Source organism: Pelophylax lessonae (assembly GCF_965119305.1).
Source record: "Pelophylax lessonae genome assembly, chromosome: 6".
Taxonomy (NCBI): Eukaryota; Metazoa; Chordata; class Amphibia; order Anura; family Ranidae; genus Pelophylax; species Pelophylax lessonae.
In genome coordinates, this window is record NC_138773.1 from 29,186,696 (window position 1) to 29,207,020 (window position 20,325).

The 20,325-nt window shown below is 43.4% G+C and overlaps 1 protein-coding gene across 1 annotated transcript in view; it reads right to left on the minus strand.

Moving 5' to 3' along the window:
• Nucleotides 1-7,833: 7,833 nt before the first annotated feature.
• Nucleotides 7,834-20,325, minus strand: part of LOC309558512 (uncharacterized protein) — a 93,048-nt gene continuing 80,556 nt past the window's right edge. Inside the window, exons 15-16 of the mRNA XM_082261592.1 lie at nt 13,507-13,557; nt 7,834-8,182 (exon numbers count right to left, since the gene is read on the minus strand). Of these exons, the coding sequence (XP_082117718.1) occupies nt 7,908-8,182; nt 13,507-13,557 (326 nt within the window). The 3' untranslated portion in view covers nt 7,834-7,907. The remainder of the gene's footprint in view (nt 8,183-13,506; nt 13,558-20,325) is intronic.

Genomic DNA, 20,325 nt, shown 5'->3' on the forward strand with positions numbered 1-20,325 from the left:
AGTCAGAAATTCTGCTCCCTACTTGAAAATCTGTCCCTCCCTCCAGCAAACCCCCATTGAAAGAATTCCCCCCTCCTTCAGCACATCCCACTACCAGCAAAAATCCCCCCTTCTTCAGCACATCCCACAACTAGCAAAAAAATCCTCACTCCCTCAGCATATCCCACTACCAGAGAAAATCTCGTCTCCCTCAGCACATCCTACTACCAGCAAAAAATACCCCCTCCTTCACCACATCCCACTACCAGAGAAAATCTTGTCTCCTTTTAGCACATCCTGCTACCAGCAAAAATCCTCCCTCCTTCACCACATCCCACTACCAGCAAAAATCCCTCCTCCCTCAGCACATCCCACTACCAGCAAAAATCCCCCCTCCCTCAGCACATCCCACTACCAGCAAAATTCCCCCCTCCTTCACCACATCCCACTACCAGCAAAAATCCCCTGTCCCTCAGCACATCCTACTACCAACAAAAATACCCCCTCCCTCAGCACATCCCACTACCAGCAAAATTCCCCCCTCCTTCACCACATCCCACTACCAGCAAAAATCCCCTGTCCCTCAGCACATCCCACTACCAGCAAAAATCCCCTCTCCCTCAGCACATCCCAGTTCAAGCAAAAATCCCCCCTCCCTCAGCACATCCTTCTACCAGCAAACATCCCACCTCCTTAAGCACATCCCACGACCAGCAACCCCCCCCCCCCTCCTTCAGCACATCCCAGTACCAGCAACCCCCCCTTCCTCAGCACATCCTACTACCAGCCAACCCCCCCCCCCTCAGCACATCCCACTACTAGCAAAAATCCCCCCTCCCTCAGCACATCCCACTACCAGCAAAAACCCCCCTCCCTCAGCACATCCAACTACCAGCAAAAATCCCCCTTCCCTCAGCACATTCTACTACCAGCAAAAATCCCCCATCCTCAGCACATCCTACTACCAGCAAACCCCATCTCCTTCAAGACATCCCACTACCAGCAAAACCCCCCCTCCTTCAGCACATTAAACTACGAGCAAAAATCGCCCCACCCTCAGCACATCCTAATACCAGCAAAAATCCCCCCTCCCTCAGCACATCCTACTACCAGCAAAACCCCCCCTCCCTCAGCACATCAAACTACGAGCAAAAATCCCCCCTCCTCAGCACATCCTACTACCAGCAAAAATTCCCCCTCCCTCAGCACATCATACTACCAGCAAAAATCCTGCCTTCCTCAGCAAATCCCACTACCAGCAAAAATGCCCACTCCCTCAGCACATCCTACTACCAGCAAAAATCCCCCCTCCCTCAGCACATCCTACTACCAGCAAAAATCCCCCCTCCCTCAGCACATCCTACTATCAGCAACCCCCCCCCCCTCCTTCAGCACATCCAACTACCAGCAAAAATCCCCCCTCCCTCAGCACATCCCACTACTAGCAAAAATCCCCCCTCCCTCAGCACATCCCACTACCAACAAAAATCCCCCCTCCCTCAGCACATCCAACTACCAGCAAAAATAACCCCTCCCTCAGAACATCCTACTACCAGCAAAAATCCCCCCCCCCCCCCTCAGCACACCCCACTACCAGCGAAAAACCCCCCTCCCTCAGCACATCCTACTACCAGCAAAAATCCCCTGTCCCTCAGCACATCCTACTACCAGCAAAACCCCTGCCTCCCCTCCTTCAGCACATCCAACTACCAGCAAAAATCCCCCCTCCCTCAGCACATCATACTACCAGCAAAAATCCCCCCTCCCTCAGCACATCCCACTACTAGCAAAAATCCCCCCTCCCTCAGCACATCCCACTACCAACAAAAATCCCCCCTCCCTCAGCACATCCAACTACCAGCAAAAATAACCCCTCCCTCAGAACATCCTACTACCAGCAAAAATCCCCCCCCCCCCCAGCACACCCCACTACCAGCGAAAACCCCCCCTCCCTCAGCACATCCTACTACCAGCAAAAATCCCCTGTCCCTCAGCACATCCTACTACCAGAAAAAACCCCTGCCTCCCCTCCTTCAGCACATCCAACTACCAGCAAAAATCCCCCCTCCCTCAGCACATCATACTACCAGCAAAAATCCCCACTCCCTCAGCATATCCTACTACCTGCAAAACCCCCCCCCCTCCCTCAGCACATCCTACTACCAGCAAAAATCCCCCTCCCTCAGCACATCCTACTACCAGCAAACCCCCCCCCCCCTCAGCACATCCCACTACCAGCAAAATACCCCCCTCCCTCAGCACATCCTACTACCAGCAAAAATCCCTCCTCCCTCAGCACATCCTACTACCAGCAAAAAATCCCTCCTCCCTCAGCAGATCCCACTACCAGCAAAATACCCCCCTCCCTCAGCACATCCTACTACCAGCAAAACCCCTGCCTCCCCTCCTTCAGCACATCATACTACCAGCAAAAATCCCCACTCCCTCAGCATATCCTACTACCAGCAAAACCCCCCCCCTCCCTCAGCACATCCTACTACCAGCAAAATACCCCCTCCCTCAGCACATCCTACTACCAGCAAAAATCCCTCCTCCCTCAGCACATCCTACTACCAGCAAAAATCCCTCCTCCCTCAGCAGATCCCACTACCAGCAAAAATCCCCCCTCCCTCAGCACATCCCACTACCAGCAAAATACCCCCCTCCCTCAGCACATCCTACTACCAGCAAAAATCCCTCCTCCCTCAGCAGATCCCACTACCAGCAAAAATCCCCCCTCCCTCAGCACATCCCACTACCAGCAAAAATCCCCCCTCCCTCAGCACATCCCACTACTAGCAAAAATCCCTCCTCCCTCAGCACATCCTACTGCCAGAGAAAATCTCCTCTCCCCCTGCAAAGCTCCTTTCACCAGAACCCCCCCCCCCCCCTCAACAGCAACCCACCCTACCTTTCCCTGCAACCCCTCTTTTTAAACTTTAACACTTACTAGACTTTAGGCACCGTGATGCCTGGCAAAGTGAGGGAAATCCCCTTAAATGTCCCCCTGATGGTGTCATATGACACATCTGTGACAAGGAGCCTAGGAGAGCTTTCTTTTGCTCTGTGTTGTGCCTGTACAGGAAGTCTAACGGGACTGTAAGGGGTGGTACTGCGAAGTCTGCAGAGCTGCAGGCAATGTGGCAATGTGCATTCAGAGAGGGGTTTCCTATTCCCAACATGGCTGTATCTGGGGTGGACCTCCCTCTATGGTCTCACCACTCTGCTTAAGTGACAATGGCCTCTTCTTTAAAAAATAAACTGTATACATTACCAAAGAAATAGTCAATCATTACAAAAACCTAATCAGATGAGCACTGCTGTCCCCCAAAACTGAGTCTGGAAAAGACATTAAAATGTTAACTGATCCAAACTAAGTATGTAAATGCCATGATGGTCTTGCAGTGGAGATATCTTCTGACAACTGTCTTATGACTATTGGAATTTGAAAAAGTTATCACCTGTAAACGAATCAATAAGAACATTCACCGACATCCCACAAATGAGATGAAGTAAAAATGACAAAGAAAATACATATATATTTAAACATTTTATTTTATGTTTTTTCATCTGCAGTATATAATACAATATATTACACATGCATGCACTGTAGGCACACACTGGGGTTGGTATTTTGTATCATCACTCCTTAAGACATTTTCAGCTTCATGTTCTCAGTATATGGATTATAAATATGAAAAAAAAAAAAATCACAGGACAAAAATAGAACTTTACAAATAACGGCATTTTAAATTCATTGTAGAACTCTTAGCACCAGTAACATATTACATTATGAATTATTATACCCTGAGTTGCCATGCTGTTTTTATTTCACTATGGTGATATAGAAACCCTATTTTGATAAGAACTTATTAAACAAACTGACATTCAATGTGGCTGTAATTGAATTGTGAAGTCTCGCGCTATCAATAAAGATAAATAATAAAAGACTAAGGCTCCGTTCACATGTAGGCGTTTTGGGGCGTTTTTGGGGAGTTTTTCTGCTCTAGAATCAGCTCTCAAAACGCCCAACAAGACAAATCCTATTCATTTCAATGGCCCCTGTTCACATCTGAGCGTTTTGTTGCTGTTAGCAAAACGCCCAACGCTCAAAAAAGTACATGAGCTTCTTTTTGGGCAGATTACAGGCGTTTTCCATTGGTTTCTATTCAATCTAAAAACGCCTGCACAAAAAACGCCTGTAAAACGCCTGTAAAACGCCTGCAAAAACGCCCATAAAAACGCCTGAAAAAACGCCTAAAAAACGCCTGTAATTAGCAACGCCAAGATGTGAACGTAGCCTAACAGGCGCCAAATGCCGATTTAGCAAAACCCTTGACTAATAAAGTAAATAGAATATGTGTAAGGTGCTGTGCTGGTAAAGTGATATTATGCATAAAAGTACTAAATCCCTCAATCTTGTGGGAAAATCTATAGGTCACAGGGATAATACAAAACACTGCATTCAAAATATATAGTGAAATGATTTACAAAGCTAGGTGAGACATAAATGACGTAACACGTAGGGCAGAGGCATACTGGAAGTGACGTTTGATGAGCTCAGCGCTCGTGGATGTTTAGACATAAAAGTGAGTACCCAGTTGCTACTTTCTAATAAAATAAAAAAAACGGTAAAGTGCTATGGAGATTCTCCTTTTATTCACATATATTATGGAGCCTATTAAAGTCTAAAGCAAGAGGACCGCAGAGGTGACATTATTACCCCCAGAGGTGCTGAGAGTGAAGGATTTGCACTGAAAGATATATTAACCTCCCTGGCAGTATTCCCGAATGTGACTCGGGGTGGAATTTCAGTGCCATCAGCGATAACCCCAAGCCACACTCGGGATACCACCAGGGAGAAGTCGCTGGATCCTGGAAGAGGTTACTTACCTTGTCCCCAGGATCCCGCAATGTATTCCGGCAGTGTACGACGGCCGGATCTTCCGTCTGATGCTGTGTGCCCCCGCTTCCGTTCCCTGCAAGCGTCGCGTCGCAGGAGGTGGAACCGGCGGCAAATTCAAAAAGTAAAACACACTGATATATTGTAATCCTATTGGATTACATTACTAAATAAAATAAATTGACCTTAGTTTGCCCGCCAGTGCCCTTGCCTGCAGTTTTACTGTACTTTTATATATATATATATATATATATATATACTTTAACTTATTTATAGTTATTTAGTATATTATAATTTATGATTTTGTGTTTCAAACTTTATCATACCCGAGATGTTATAAAGAAGAACGCACAGTAAAAAAAAAATCATATGCAAATAGTTGGTTTGGGTTGCTCGTCCTTAAGAATTAAATGCAAAATAATTGTACTGCTTTCAGCACCTAAAATCTGAAATAATCATACCGCCAGGGAGGTTAACCAATGCTGTTACCTTACAGGAGTAAGGGGAGTGGCCTGTGAGCACTGAGGTGTCACCACAGGAAAGATTCACATTTTGGAGTCACTATACATTTATCCGCTTTATCACATGATGAAGGGACACGTTGTGATATATGTCATATAAAGGACTTTTTATGCATGGAGTGAATTTTTAGGGTCGTCATTTAAAATTTAATATTTTTGTATTAATACATTTGTCATTTTTATATTTGCTGCTCCACATTTATATCTCACCTAGCTTTGTAAATCATTGCACTATATATGTTATGTCATTATTATTTTGAATGCAGTATTTTGTATTATACCTGTGACATATAGATTTTCACACAAGATTGAGGGATTTAGCACTTTTATGCACAATATCACTTTAACAGCGCAGCACCTTACACATATTTTATTCAATGTGACTGTATTTTGATAGTTTAGCAAATATTTTCTATGCATTTGTAAATGTTTGCAGATCAGATGGTTAATGCATGTTCAATTAGAAATATTTGTTCCTTCCACTATTATCACATGATGTTATAAATTACAGATATAGCTGTAGCAATCACCAAGGAGGAAGCTCATGATATGCAAAAAAAAAATAAAATAAATTTAAAAAAATACAGTAGTGTTTCATTAAAATTCCATTTTTTCTTTCCAAAGCAAAAATGAAAAAAAAAAAAAAAAAAAACAGCAGAACATTTAATCTAATTTTGATTTCAATTGCCTGAAAAAAAAAAAAAACAATGATCTAAACTGAAAAAGGCCACATTGGTTCTAATCCTCCTCTAATCTAAATGTTGCCAATGCATATACTTTGTGTATCAAATGGAGGCACTATGGTTTATTTACTAAAGGAAAATTGTCTGTTACTTTTCCAAGGCAATTAACCCAAGAGCTTAGTGAATAAGGTGGCGCTCCATTGACTTCCATCATCCAGTCATATGCAAACAAAATTTTTCTTTTTTTTTGCATGTGATTGGGTTTTCTTGGCAAAGTGAAAATTCACCAAATTCACTAAGGTCTGTGGGACATTCCCTTAATAAAACTAAGTATTTAGTAAATCGACTCCACTGGATGGGCAGAGCCTAATGGGGAACTGAGGGACTAATTATCTATCAGATCCATCTTGGGTATTCTTGGCAAAGTGAATTTCCACCATATTTACTAAGCTCTGGGGAAAATGCAAAGTGCAACTTCCCTTGCAAAGTAAACAGTCTATTTGCCCTTAGTAAATACACTCCACTGAATAAACTGCAATATTCCATACAATATCTGTAGGTGAACAAGTCAAGAATAGGCTATTTGGCTTGACTTTGATCCCTCACTTTGTAGATAACTGGGCAGGGGTTAACCACTTAAGCCCCAGAGGATTTGGCTGCTAAAAGACCAGGGGGTTTTTTGCGATTTTTTACTGCGTGACTTTAACGGACAATTGCGTGGTCGTGCGACGCTGTACCTAAACGAATTTCACGTCCTTTTTTTCCCACAAACAGAGCTTTCTTTTGGTGGTATTTGATCACCTGTGCGATTTTTTGATCACGCGCTATAAACAAAAAAATAGCGTAATTTTTGCAAAAATAACAATATTTTTCATTTTTTTTTATATGAAATTCCCCCCCAAAAAAATGTAAAAATCAAAATTTTTTAACATTTTTGGCCAATTTGTTTTACGCTACCTATGTTTGGTAAAAAAAAAAAATCGCAAAAAGCGTATTTTGATTGGTTTGCGCAAAAGTTATCGCGTTTACTAACAAAGGGAAAGATTTTTGTCATTTTTGGTGTTTTTTTTTTAACGAGTAATGGAGGCGATTTGCGATTTTTTTTTTCGGTACTGCGACATTGCGGCGGACAGATCAGATCCTTGACTGACATTTTTGACACTTTTGGGGGTACCAGTGACATTACTGCAGTAATCAGTGCTATATATATGCACTGTTACTGCAAAAATGACACTGGCAGGGAAGGGGTTAACAGTATTGGACAGGGAGGGGTTAAGTGTGTCCTAGGGGCGTGCTTCTAACTGTAGTGGGACATTGCTATTGGTGTACATAGTAGAACCGTCTGATCTTCATTTTTACACAGGGAGAACTGACAGGCGGCTTGTTTACATAAGCCGCTCTGTCTTTCTCCCGCTGTACCGGCGATCGTAGTGTGACGGGCGGACATCGGGTCCGCCTGTCACACTCCTGCACTCCTCCGTGAACGAGCCAAGGCGGGCACGCGCCTCGGCGGGCGCGCGCTCGCCCGCTATTGGCTCTAGAAGGAGTGACAGGCGAGCGACGTAGACCTACGTCACTCTGCCTGGCCGGGGCTGACTGCCGCAGTAAATATACTGTGCGCAGTCAGCAAGTGGTTAATACATCAGGCATTTTGAGCAAAAAAAACCAAAACAAAACTGAGAAACACAATGAAGAGAAGAGAGGGGGGGGGGGGTAGGGGGGAACTAAATTAATATGCATTAAAAAATAAAAATGGAGCACTTCATATGTGATTAAGGCAGGCTGACCTCTCAACTATGGCAAACCTTTCAAAATAGCAGTTTATGGTCCCTGAAGATCAATGACAAGAGGTCTGTTGCACCTTAGTATAGCCTGGTAAAGCCTCTCCTTGTCTGGGTTACCCCAGGAGGTTGTATATTGATAGAGTTGTCTCATCTTCTCTTGGCTAGGTTCCCTCCTACGTATATGGTCATACTGCTCCTGGGTCAGAAGACTGTGGGCCAGCAGATCGTCCAGAACGGGGTCCACGTAGGACAGTCTTTCGATAAGAGCCATTCGGTGTTTATCCACAAAATGTTCTAGTGGAGAGGATGCACCTGAAACCATTATGAACATCATACATTATTTATTACAGGTACTTGTATAGTGCCATCAATTTACGCAGCGCTTTACATGTATATTGCACATCAGTCCCTGCCCTCAAGGAGATTCCAATCTATGGTAGATACATGGGAAGGTTAATGTACTAAAGGCAAATATACCGAGCACTGCATGCAGTTGCTCTAAATCTGTGGGAAAGCTCTGAAATGAGGGAAAACTCTTTTCTATCATCCAATCATGTGCATGCAAAAATAATTTTTGTATTTTCGTTGGATGTGATTGAGTATTCTTTGCAAAGTGAAGCTTTATCTCATTTATGAAGCTCTGGAGCAAGTACACAGTATATTTGCCTTTAGTAAATCAACCCCATTGTGTTTTATATATAGTAACTTGTATAGAGTATATACTGTATATACAGTACATATAGTATATCTATATATAAAACATGCCATAAAGAAACCCTGTCCCTTTGTCCATTCATGCACAAATAGCAGTGATAGTGTTGATGTGAAAACTGCTTACTGGCCACCCTATACACAGTTTTATATTGATCCACCTCTATGAACAAAAATAAACAGTTTTGGAACTTTGATAGAGTGATGATGTCACCCCATGTGTCATTTGACAGTGCTTGGGTCAAGCAATTTGCCACTGGACCTGAGCCCTTTATCATGGAAGTAAATCACTTCTAATGCAGTATTCTTCATCGGGTGTTTTGCAGCAGTACACAAATGAGTATGAGGTGGTGGGGAATTGGGCTTTTAGAAGACTCTGTGGCTTTGCCTTGAATGGGCAAGATGACAAGTTCTGTTTAAGGATAAATAGCACTTTGGGCATGTCAAAGCAGCCTCTCAATTAATATTCTCACTCAATATTATAGCACTATTGCAGATTGGTTGATCAGAACCATTGTCTGGTCCCAACAATGATCCACATTCTGAAATTCATAAAGCTTTAACTCAGACACTTACTATCAATAGGAATAGTGAGCGAACCAAATGATTTCAGCAGCTAGCACCCAAGGTCACTGTACAATCCTTGTAAACAATATATTTCTGGAGAATGTGCAGCGCTTTCAAAGTTATATGATCTAAAAGTCTTTTTAAAAAACACTGTGACTGTGTTCACCGCCACTGGGAGTGAGGGACAGATAATTGGAGGATGCTGAGAGAATGGTTTGGATGGCTTCAGATGGGAGAATGATATTTGTCAACAGTGTCTCTCAAGAAATGTGGAGATTTGATCCCACTTTGCACTGTGAGACCTGTGGCCTGTTGCCATGGAGTCTGTGAAACCTAGATGTGTATTCCATGTGTAGGCAGACAGCGAGACAATAGGACAAGTCTGCCAATGACAATCTATTGAGCTGGGATGTGTATTGTGTGAAATCTGCCTGTCCCATTGTTAAATGTTAATGATGTCACATTGTTCTGTCCAGATGGCCAGATAATTAGTTCAGGTTAATTCTGTTTCTGTATACAATTTCATCTGCATAGGATAATGTAATCAGGCAACCCCTGACCTGTGTGTGGTAATTTGATCAGGAGGGGGATGTGCTCATGTGTGTATAAATTGAGTGTGAAACTGTTCAATAAGGGAGAAGGTTCCAAAACTTGTACGAGCTAAATTGTTGGCTAGCTTTGTATGACGGCGTCTAGGATTTGATATTTATGTTCATGACTGCAAGGAGGCCATATACTGATGGAAGACTACAAGTACAGTGTGGGTCGGTGGTTCCGTTACAAACACTAATCAAACTCCTAGTGAGAAGCAATGCCTTTGTCCTGTAAGAATACTGGTACCTATCAGATTCTGCAACCGGAAATGACAGTCGGACGATAAAAATTACTGCGCATTCGCCATGCGCTCCAACATGGCCTCTATGCATTCCAATAGGTTTCCTAATGTGACAGAACACGAAGCAGCAGCAGATATGTTCTTACACCCACGAAACTCTTGAATTTCAGACTGATTTTAGCAGTAAACTCACCTTAATAACTGAAACAGACTATTTCACCGCAACCGAGTGAAATAGTCTATTTCACTATATAATGAGGTTGTCGCTGAGCGGTGCGGGGTGTACCAAGATGGCCGTAGCCACTTTCTACCTGCAGGTTTCTCACTATATTTACTATATTAGAATAATAATAGAAATGTAATACGGTTATTCAGTCTATAAGGTCAGTTTACTGCTAAAATAAATGTAAAATTCAAGACTTGCGCGGAAGTGTTGGAACGCATGGCGCATGCGCAGTAAGTTTTTCTCGTCCGAACGCCACTTCCGGTTGCAGAATCTGATAGATAGCAATGTTCTGATAGAACACCTTCAGTGTGCAGTTGTTTGTTTACCAGAAGTAGCAGATCATAATAGGCATCATCTTCAATTTATATCACCAGTCAGATGAAATAATGCTTATGGCATTCCCTTGGCACAAAACGCGTCGGTAGAGGCCCATTGTTGATGCCACCATCTCCATGTGTCTGGAGCGGTGGTTAATATTTGTGGTGATCTTGTTCTCACTGGCTATTGAACCGTTAGCGGAGGCCATTAGGGCGGACCCAGAAGTTACAGGTATACACATAGGATCCACTCAACACAAACTAGGACTGTTCGCGGACCATATCATCCTTACCTTAACCAACCCCATGACATCCCTAGAGGCGGTTCAAACTGTCCTGGATAATTTCGGCAAGGTTTCCCTGTATAAAGTGAATAAGACTAAATGCTCTGCTCTCCCTGTATGCATACCCAAAGGGCAATTGGCAGCTCTCAGGAGCTTATTTGCATGTGATTGGGACCACCCCTCAATCACATACTTAGGTATACAGCTGACCTACCCAACTGAAAACCTTTATAAGTGTAACTTCCCACCACTGTTGTCCCAAATGGAGGAGGAATTCCAAAAGATTAGGAAAATCCATTTGTCCTGGCTAGGAAGAATAGCAGCTTACAAAATGCAAATTCTCCCCAAGTTGCTATATTTTTTCAGAACTCTCCCCATACCTCTCCCCCAAATGTTCTTTGAAAAACTGGATTCCAAACTCAGGCAGTTTATATGGGACGGAAAGAGACCTAGGATAGCTATCTCCAAACTTTATGACTCTAAAACTATAGGCGGTGCGGGGGTTACCAGATGCTCAAGCTTATTATTATGCAGCGCTATTAAACCACACGCAATTCTGGTTCTCGAGTCAGGAAGATTACTAGTGGAATCAAATTGAACGATAGGTGACTATGGGCCATGACTTACCAGCTATGGCAATGGCTGCGTGCATTGCACATAAAGGTAAGAGATCTCCATACCCGACTATTATAGCCTCCATCTCTGCGTGGCAGAGATTTTTCAGGATTGACTTTGGCGACTTGAGGGTAAAAAAACTTTCCATCCCGTTAGCCGTCTACCCACATCTGATTCCGGTCTTTCAATTGCTACATGGCGACCAAGGAGATTCAATTTTCATGAACCTTCCAACCAACAACCCAGTGTGTTGGAAGCATTCACTCTGCACCGTATACACTCATTGCGTAAAAGCACCCACCTCCCCAATTTTTCTGTGCCTCTCCATATTTGGAAATTTCTTATAGGCTCTCAGGAAACTAAAAGTAAAGGTATCTCGCTCTTCTACAAGCTGTTTCATCAGTGTTCGCTTGTGCGTAAATCCCAGCCTATGCTAAAGTGGGAACACGTTTTAGACAAGGAATATCACATAACTAAGTGGTCGGCAGCCATAAGAATTAACACCAAGGCCTCGGCCTGCGTTGACCATTGGGACAATGCCCAAAAAATACTACATAGGTACTATATGACCCCCTCTAGGCTAAACACGATAGACTCTAGCATCTCACCTATGTGCTGGAGGGAGTGCCAAGGTAGGGGTAACTTGTACCATGTGCTATGGGACTGCCCGAAGATTCGCCCATTATGGAGACAGGTTTCCTCTCTACTATCACACATATGTGAAAGTCAGTGTACCCTGAACCCAGCTATGGCGCTCTTAAGTATAGGATTGGATGAACTCCCTTTTCATGGTAGAATAATAGCGGCGCACATATTGTTTGCCACCAGAATAGCGATAGCTGCAAAGTGGAAGTCCCCTACAATCCCTTGTATTTCTGATATTAGGAGGAGAGTACACTCTCAATGTGAAATGGAACGGATGCTGGCGTATAAAGAAAAAAGGGCGGTTAGGTTCCATAAAAATTGGGAATACTGGCTAAAGACTTCTACTGACAAAGTTTAGTGTTGAGTACAAATAGTTTAGGATCCATCAGGTCCTCTGATGCTAACTTAACTTGACGTGACTATGAGCAATTTCAGGGCTTTTCCTCCAGTGGCAGGTGCCCAGTGGTCCCTTCCTCCCCCTATCTCTATCCCCTCCTCCCTCCCCCTCCCTCCCTACCCCCCCTCCATACTTCCCCTTTACCCTTTTCTTTTTACCCTCACCCAATCTAACCTAGTACATGGGCACAAGACAGGCTCTAAGAGAACCCTATGGTAGACCAGCCTGCAGGCGACGGTTTTTCTTTTAGCTAAAGTTTGACGAACTTAGCATACCCTAGTTTGGCTAAGGGGGCAGGTAGTGGCGCACTTGCCTCCTCCAATAGCAGTACTAAGGGGTACTCGATCACAGTGTGTTCCCTTTTGGGGGTGATGAGTATCTCTCTGCTGTCCGCTCACAGCCAAGTAGGATATTCGAAAAGTATGAGTAGTTAGGATAGGTAGTGGTTATTAGTGTGTGGAGAAAGAACTACCTTTACGGTAGCTATACAAGGAAGGATAGGGTTCAACAATGTTACTGATGTTTCAGCGTCACTTGCTTGACTGTATTTGTATAACTTTTTCATGCAACTTGTTACGCTGTTAATGTACAGAAAAGTTTGATTTTTCTACTTGTACATGTCTACTTCACTTCAATAAAAAAAAGTTTGGTTAAAAAAAAAAATATTTGTGGTGATCTGGATGCAGGTTTTTTATCTGACTGGTGATAAAAACCGAAGACGATGCCTATTATGAGGTTCTGAGTATGGATTGATGCCTACTATGTTCTTGCATCTAGTGAGTGCATGCTATTGGTGGCGGTTCACGAGTGAGGATATCTTCTTGGAACTGGTGTTATCTCTCTGATACCATATTGTGCCCTATCATCTGAGAACATTTCCTTTTTATTTAAAATGGGTGGAAAAGTAAAAGAACCCCACATCTGAAATAGTGAGGGAACCTCATCTTTATCAGTGTCTGTTCATATTTTAGTTATCCTGTTGTTTTAAAATCCACAATAAAGATGTTGGGCACCAGTTTACAAGTTAAAGTTTACTTACTGTCCTTGTTCCTCAGCTGATCTACTAATCTTAAAAAATCTTTTATGTCCCCTAAAAACAAAGATGACAGTGGATTAGATGAAATAGATTAGCATGATTATTTAACATGTATTATAAATTTGTTGTAGCGCATATGTAAAAACGTAGAGCACGGCTTAATTTAAATCCTAAATCCAGGTTTCATTTCACTTTAAATAGTTGTTTTGGGCCAAGCTGGCCAAAAAAAAATATTTCCATTAGTAAAAAATGTGGCCAGCTTGGCCAGAAGGAACTATTTAAAGTGAAATTAAACCTGGAGTTCGGCTTAAGGCTCGGTTTACACTGCCGGACTTTGGGATCCGACTTGTGAGACCCCAAGTCACGTGACATGTGAAATCCCATGTCAGTAAATGAGAGCAGTCTTAAATTGGCACTACTGAAGTCGCTCCTGTACTACGTCAAGGAGACTTCTATCCGACTTGCGCCCATAGATTTTAATGGGAGTTGCCTCCATGTTGGATCTTCATCTTAATTGATGTGATTTAGATCCGACATTACAGGAAGATTACCCAGGAATTCCCTGAAGTTGCTTCAAGTCACATTTAAGTTGCACTAAAGTTGCCTAGCAAAGTTGCACTGCAGGTGGCAAAAGTGTGAAATGTGCCTTAGTGCCGGTTCACATTATTGCGGCTGCGGAGATCGCATGTAATTCGGAGCGCACTGCTCCTTCATTACATGCGATCTCATGTGCGGATGCGAATTCAGCCATACACTTTGTATGGCTGAATTCGCACTGTAGCCGCACCAAACACGCACAGGACCCTTTTTTTCAGCCGTATCAGGATCGGACCGCACAGTGGTTCACACTTGTGCGATTCGATCCTGTGCGTACTGTCAGATCGCACTGCGATATGCGATCAAACTGGGGGTGTCGTTAACATTTAATTGACACCCCCTGCGTATCGCATATGGCCGTGTGAACTGCCAGATGTGCGGGAGCGATGCGGGAACAGGCTGAGAATTCGCAGCCTTCCCGCATCGCACAAGTGTGAACCGAGCCTAAAAGTGCATCTAAAGCCATTTTTTTTTCTTAGCTTTGTTTAGAGTGTTTTTATTTCAATATGTTTGTATATTGATATTTTCAAATAACTAAAAAGTTTCAGGTTTTACTTACAATGCAGCAAGGTATTTAAAAGGAAAATATTAAAATGTTATAAATGGTTAATGTAAAAATGGCACATAAGTAGATAATATTACTTCAACAGCGCATACCTAATGTACGGGGGGTGGGAGGTTCCCGTATACATTTTTTGTGGATGTGAAGGTGTGTTTCTGATGACACTTTTTTGTGGGCTTTTTTTGTTGCCAAATAGCCCTGGGAGGTAGATGAATTATTGCAGCCTGTGCTGTGGTATAGGGGATTTTAAATGCCACCTATATTCTACCTGTTTGTTGTATGAAAGTGCTTGTGCTCTATAAGGATCTTATTGTGTTAAACGTGCACCCAAATGACCATTAGTGTGTAAGGTGCTACAATAGTGCTGGTTACATTTATATAAATATACGTTTCAAAATTGTTGGACTATGCATACATTAAATACACATATATGTGCTATAACTGGTGTGCAAAATTGCTTTAAACACATAAACAGACTTGTAATATTACTGATAAAGGAAAAAGTGCTCAGTGCCAAAAGTCCATGTGTCCACGTGTTCCAAAAAAATTTTTGTTGGTTCAGATGGATATTTTCAAACTTCAATATTATTTGTGGAGTTCAAAAGTGCTTAAATAATAACACCCTCTGTGCTCCTGTGTATGAGGTAGGCAATTCAAACTCACCAGATGTTGTTGACCCCCAGTACCGTACGGCAAGTGGGTCAAATGGGCTTTTGTGGTGAGTTCCCAGCGGGGTTCCAGCCGTCCGTGCTCGGGTGGTCCTGGGTCCTGGTGGTTATTTAAAGAATCGCACTCCTCATGGTGTAGTATGAAAAAAACTTTGCTTTTATTTAAAAAAAAATTTCCATAAAAAATTACAAAAGTTGCAAAAATGTATTAAAAGCGTTGGTGGTACAGTGTGGAAGTTACCGGTGGAATGTGTTTAAGAAGCCAAAAGGATTGGGGAAGTCCGGCGGGACGCCTGTAGCGGTTCGCCCGCTCTCTGCACGGAACTTCCGGGTGTGCCTTGGCTTGCGTTCCAAGTACCACAGCGAGAACGAGGCTACGTGCGGTTCAGCCTGACGCGTTTCGTCATCAAAGTGTGACGTCTTCCGTGATGACGTGGAACGCAAGCCAAGGCACACCCGGAAGTTCAGTGCAGAGAGAGGGCGAACCGCTACAGGCGTCCTGCCGGACTTCCCCAATCCTTTTGGCTTCTTAAACACATTCCACCGGTAACTTCCACACTGTACCACCAACGCTTTTAATACATTTTTGCAACTTTTGTAATTTTTTATGGAAATTTTTTTTTAAATAAAAGCAAAGTTTTAAATAACCACCAGGACCACCCGAGCACGGACGGCTGGAACCCCGCTGGGAACTCACCACAAAAGCCCATTTGACCCACTTGCCGTACGGTACTGGGGGTCAACAACATCTGGTGAGTTTGAATTGCCTACCTCATACACAGGAGCACAGAGGGTGTTATTATTTAAGCACTTTTGAACTCCTCAAATAATATTGAAGTTTGAAAATATCCATCTGAACCAACAAAAATTTTTTTGGAACACGTGGACACATGGACTTTTGGCACTGAGCACTTTTTCCTTTATCTATCAGTAATATTACAAGTCTGTTTATGTGTTTAAAGCAATTTTGCACACCAGTTATAGCACATATATGTGTATTTAATGTATGCATAGTCCAACAATTTTGAAACGTATATTTATATAAATGTAACCAGCACTATTGTAGCACCTTACACACTAATGGTCATTTGGGTGCACGTTTAACACAATAAGATCCTTATAGAGCACAAGCACTTTCATACAACAAACAGGTAGAATATAGGTGGCATTTAAAATCCCCTATACCACAGCACAGGCTGCAATAATTCATCTACCTCCCAGGGCTATTTGGCAACAAAAAAAGCCCACAAAAAAGTGTCATCAGAAACACACCTTCACATCCACAAAAAATGTATACGGGAACCTCCCACCCCCCGTACATTAGGTATGCGCTGTTGAAGTAATATTATCATTACAATTTTTTTCCAACTTGCCACCTCACAAGGTTTTTCACAGCAGCTACCCCTCTTTCTTCATCCCACACCATATATTGGTGCGAGTGTTTTTTCCATTCCCATACATAAGTAGATAGCAAAGAAATAATAAATAGAATGTATTTTTGATATACTGAATACAGCATCATGCACGGGGCCCCTGCTCAGTTTAACCTCTTCCATGCAGTAGTGTCAGGCCTCCCTTAGGTACTACAGGTCTCATGATTCACACAGCACAATTGCGCAATAATTCCTAGGCAATAGTGAAGGAGGTGGGAATAGGTGGAAGAGGAAGGGAGGGAATGAATACACTAGTGCCTATTTGAAGCCTCCCTCCACCTGGAAACTAAGAGCGGACAGTTCAGAGGAAGGATAAAATGAACGGGACTATGCAGGAACATGGTTGTCTTTTGCTGGTCCCACTGTCACTTATAAATTCTGTGGGTAGAAAGTAATCCGGTGTCTGGTGAAGTTGAAGAACTGTGCCCCCTTTCCCTGGGGGGAAAAGGAAATAGGTCCAATAGCCCTATCGGCCCCATTTGTAGGCATGCACTGAAATAGTACCAATAGTTGTGATACACTGCAGAAAACTTCTCTGTGCAGAGTGGAGACGGACCTGTCACCTGTCTGCTCAGCAGGGATCAGTGGAGCACTGTGCAAGCGAAGTCTGTCAGGCGAAAGGGGTCTAGGTCTGGTGTTACTTTAATGTAAAAATGTCCCTGAATTTCTGGTGTCAATGAAAGAAAATACCTACCGTTAGTTTACCGATAACGGTGTTTTCTTCCAGTTCCTTCGAGGACGGCCAACATGTGAGAGATGGTTGCTCCTCCCCGACAGGAAAGACACTCCAATTGCTCAGCTGTTAAAAGGACCAACCCCCCTTAGTCATCAAATGTAGTAAAGTAGCTTCCACAACCGATTCACAAGGGATTTACAAGCCCTTAGGCACTTACCAGTTGCCCTCACCCTTTTACCAGGGCGGAAAGTAGGCCGGCCGTCCTGGAAGGAACTGGAAGAAAACCCCATTACCGGTAAACTAATGGTAAGTATTCTCTCCATCCTTCCAGGACGGCCAACATGCGAGAGGATAATAAAGTAATCTTACTGGCCTACCTTAGGGTGGGACCACTGCCTGCAGTACTTTCCTGCCAAAGGCCAGGTCTTGCTGCGACAGTACTTCCACACGATAATGTTTCACAAAAGTGTCACGACTGGACCAGGTGGCTGCCCCATGAATTTGTTCCCAAGAAGCTCCTGCCTTTTCGGCCCAGGATGTAGCCAGTGCCCTTGTAGAGTAAGCCTTCAGCTTTGCTGGAACTGGAACATCTGCAACCTCATAAGACATGGTAATGGCTTGTTTTATCCACCTAGAAATTGAGGATTTTGCAGCCTGCATACCTTTCCTTGGTCCAGAGTAAAGAACCAAAAGGTGATTAGACCTTCTAAACTCCTTGGTCCTTTCTAAATAAGTGAGAAGGCGTCTCCTCACATCTAAATAATGATATTTCATTTCTTTTTCATTCCTAGGATTATCACAGAAGGATGGTAGAACAATCTCCTGCTTCCTGTGGAAGTGAGAGGCTACCTTGGGCAGATATAAGGGATCTGGTCTCAGGATAATCCTATCTGGAAAGATTAACATAAAAGGTTCTTTTATTGACAAACTATGTAGGTCCCCTACCCTCCTGGCTGTAGTGATAGCCAAGAGGAAGGCTAATTTAAGAGTCAACACCTTAAGAGGGACCTCTTCTAATGGTTCAGGTCCCATGACGGGAACCTGTTCCTAGTGACTCTATCCCTGGCTAACAGAAATCTCTTAATCAAAGGCTCTTTTGCCAGACTTGAATCTAGGAAAACCGAGAGAGCCGCAATCTGTACCCTAAGGGTGTTCACCGCCATACCCTTATCTACCCCATCTTGCAGAAACTCCAAGACTATGGGAATAGAGGCTGATACCACATTTTTCTGTTTCTGCCAGGTACAAAACTTTTTCCAAACTTTGAAATACATTTTTTGTGTTACTAGCTTTCTGCTCAGAAGGAGTATATCTATGACCCTATCTGAGCACCCCTTCCTTTTTAGGATATGACGCTCTTCGAGTAATTCAACCTCTGGGAGGATACCCGCTTGGAATGGTTGCCCCGTTTCTGCTAATGCAGGATTAGGGGAGTCTTCTGTTCTTTTGGGTGGACTCTTTCCCCTTTTCCTTTTGTTGGTGATAACTGCAAATTCCAGGAACACCCACCGCTCCCTTATTGGGACAAAAGGGTAGGTATTTCTGAGATCCGGAGCCGTCACCGGCCCTGGGGGTTAACCACCCTGGTATGAGTGACTTTTGACGTCACTTGGCCTCCTTGGACCTTGTCCTTGGGGTGGAAAGAGCTAAATTATCTCTTTACCATGTTCTAGGGGCACTCTCCTTTTTGGAGGGTTCTCTCCTAGTATCCCTTGACCCCTATAAAATTTCCTGGGGTTGTCTTTTAGGAAAGGTTTTTCCTTTCTCAAAAGGATATGGATAACACTTCCCCCAAGCCTAAGCCAAACAGCAGGGATCCTTCGAAAGGCAAGCCACACAGCTTTACCTTAGAAGTGAAATCTCCTTCCCAAGCTTTTATCCAAATTGCTCTTCTTGCAGATTTCATCAAAGCAGCTGTTTTTGCCGAGGCCAACACAGCTTCCACTGCTGCATCTGCCAGGAAATCTATGGCTTTCCTTTTCCCTGACAGGGAGTCTATCAGATCCTGGGACCCTCTTACTTGGGAAGTGTGTCTTAGGAGTTTTCCTATCCAGAAGTCTGTATTTCTGGAAAAACAAGATGCTGCCAAGGCTGGAGCCATGGTGGATGTATTACAGTCCCATGCTTTCTGCAATGAAGCTTCTATATTTCTATCCATAGACTCTGCAATGTTACCTGTATTCTCAAAGGACAGGTAAGACCTCTTGGTTGCTTGGGATAAGGATGCGTCTAATTTTGGAATTTTTAGGAATTTTTTAACCTCTTCTTTCTTGAAGGGAAATTTCCCTTTCCATGTTTTTGGCTTAAGGAGGCTTTTCTCCGGAAATTGCTACTCTTGGAGGATTAAATCCTTCAGGGATTTGTGAATAGGGAAGGTTTTGGAGGGACTTTTGCCTAAACCTTTGTACATTTTATCCTGTACTGAGGTTTCTTTTGGAGGGTCTGGGATTCCTTCAGTGTTATAGACAGCCTGAAGGAGTCCCTCCAAATCCTCTAAGGCAAATAGGCTTCTGCTCCTATTGGAATCTTCCTCCTCACTACCCGGATCCGAATCTTCCCCAGAACTAGGTTGGGTCCTAGCCTGACTCCCTACCTCCCCTGGGTCTTCCTCCCTAACTTGGGCAGGTGGTGGACCCTGTGATGCAGGCAAACAAAAAAATTGATGGCTACGTCCTGGACAAGGTATTCTCTTGGGAGGGGGTTGCCACTGTTGCCTGCTGGGGAGGCCCAGAAGTACGCATACTCTGGATGGTAGCAAGCATTTCCTCCTGCATAGACTTGAGGAAATCTTTTATTAATACAGAGACCTCTTTACCTGCCAATTTATTGATGTAGGTATAGCAAAAAGGTTTTGTGTATGCTCTGGCCAGTTTATCCCTGCAATTA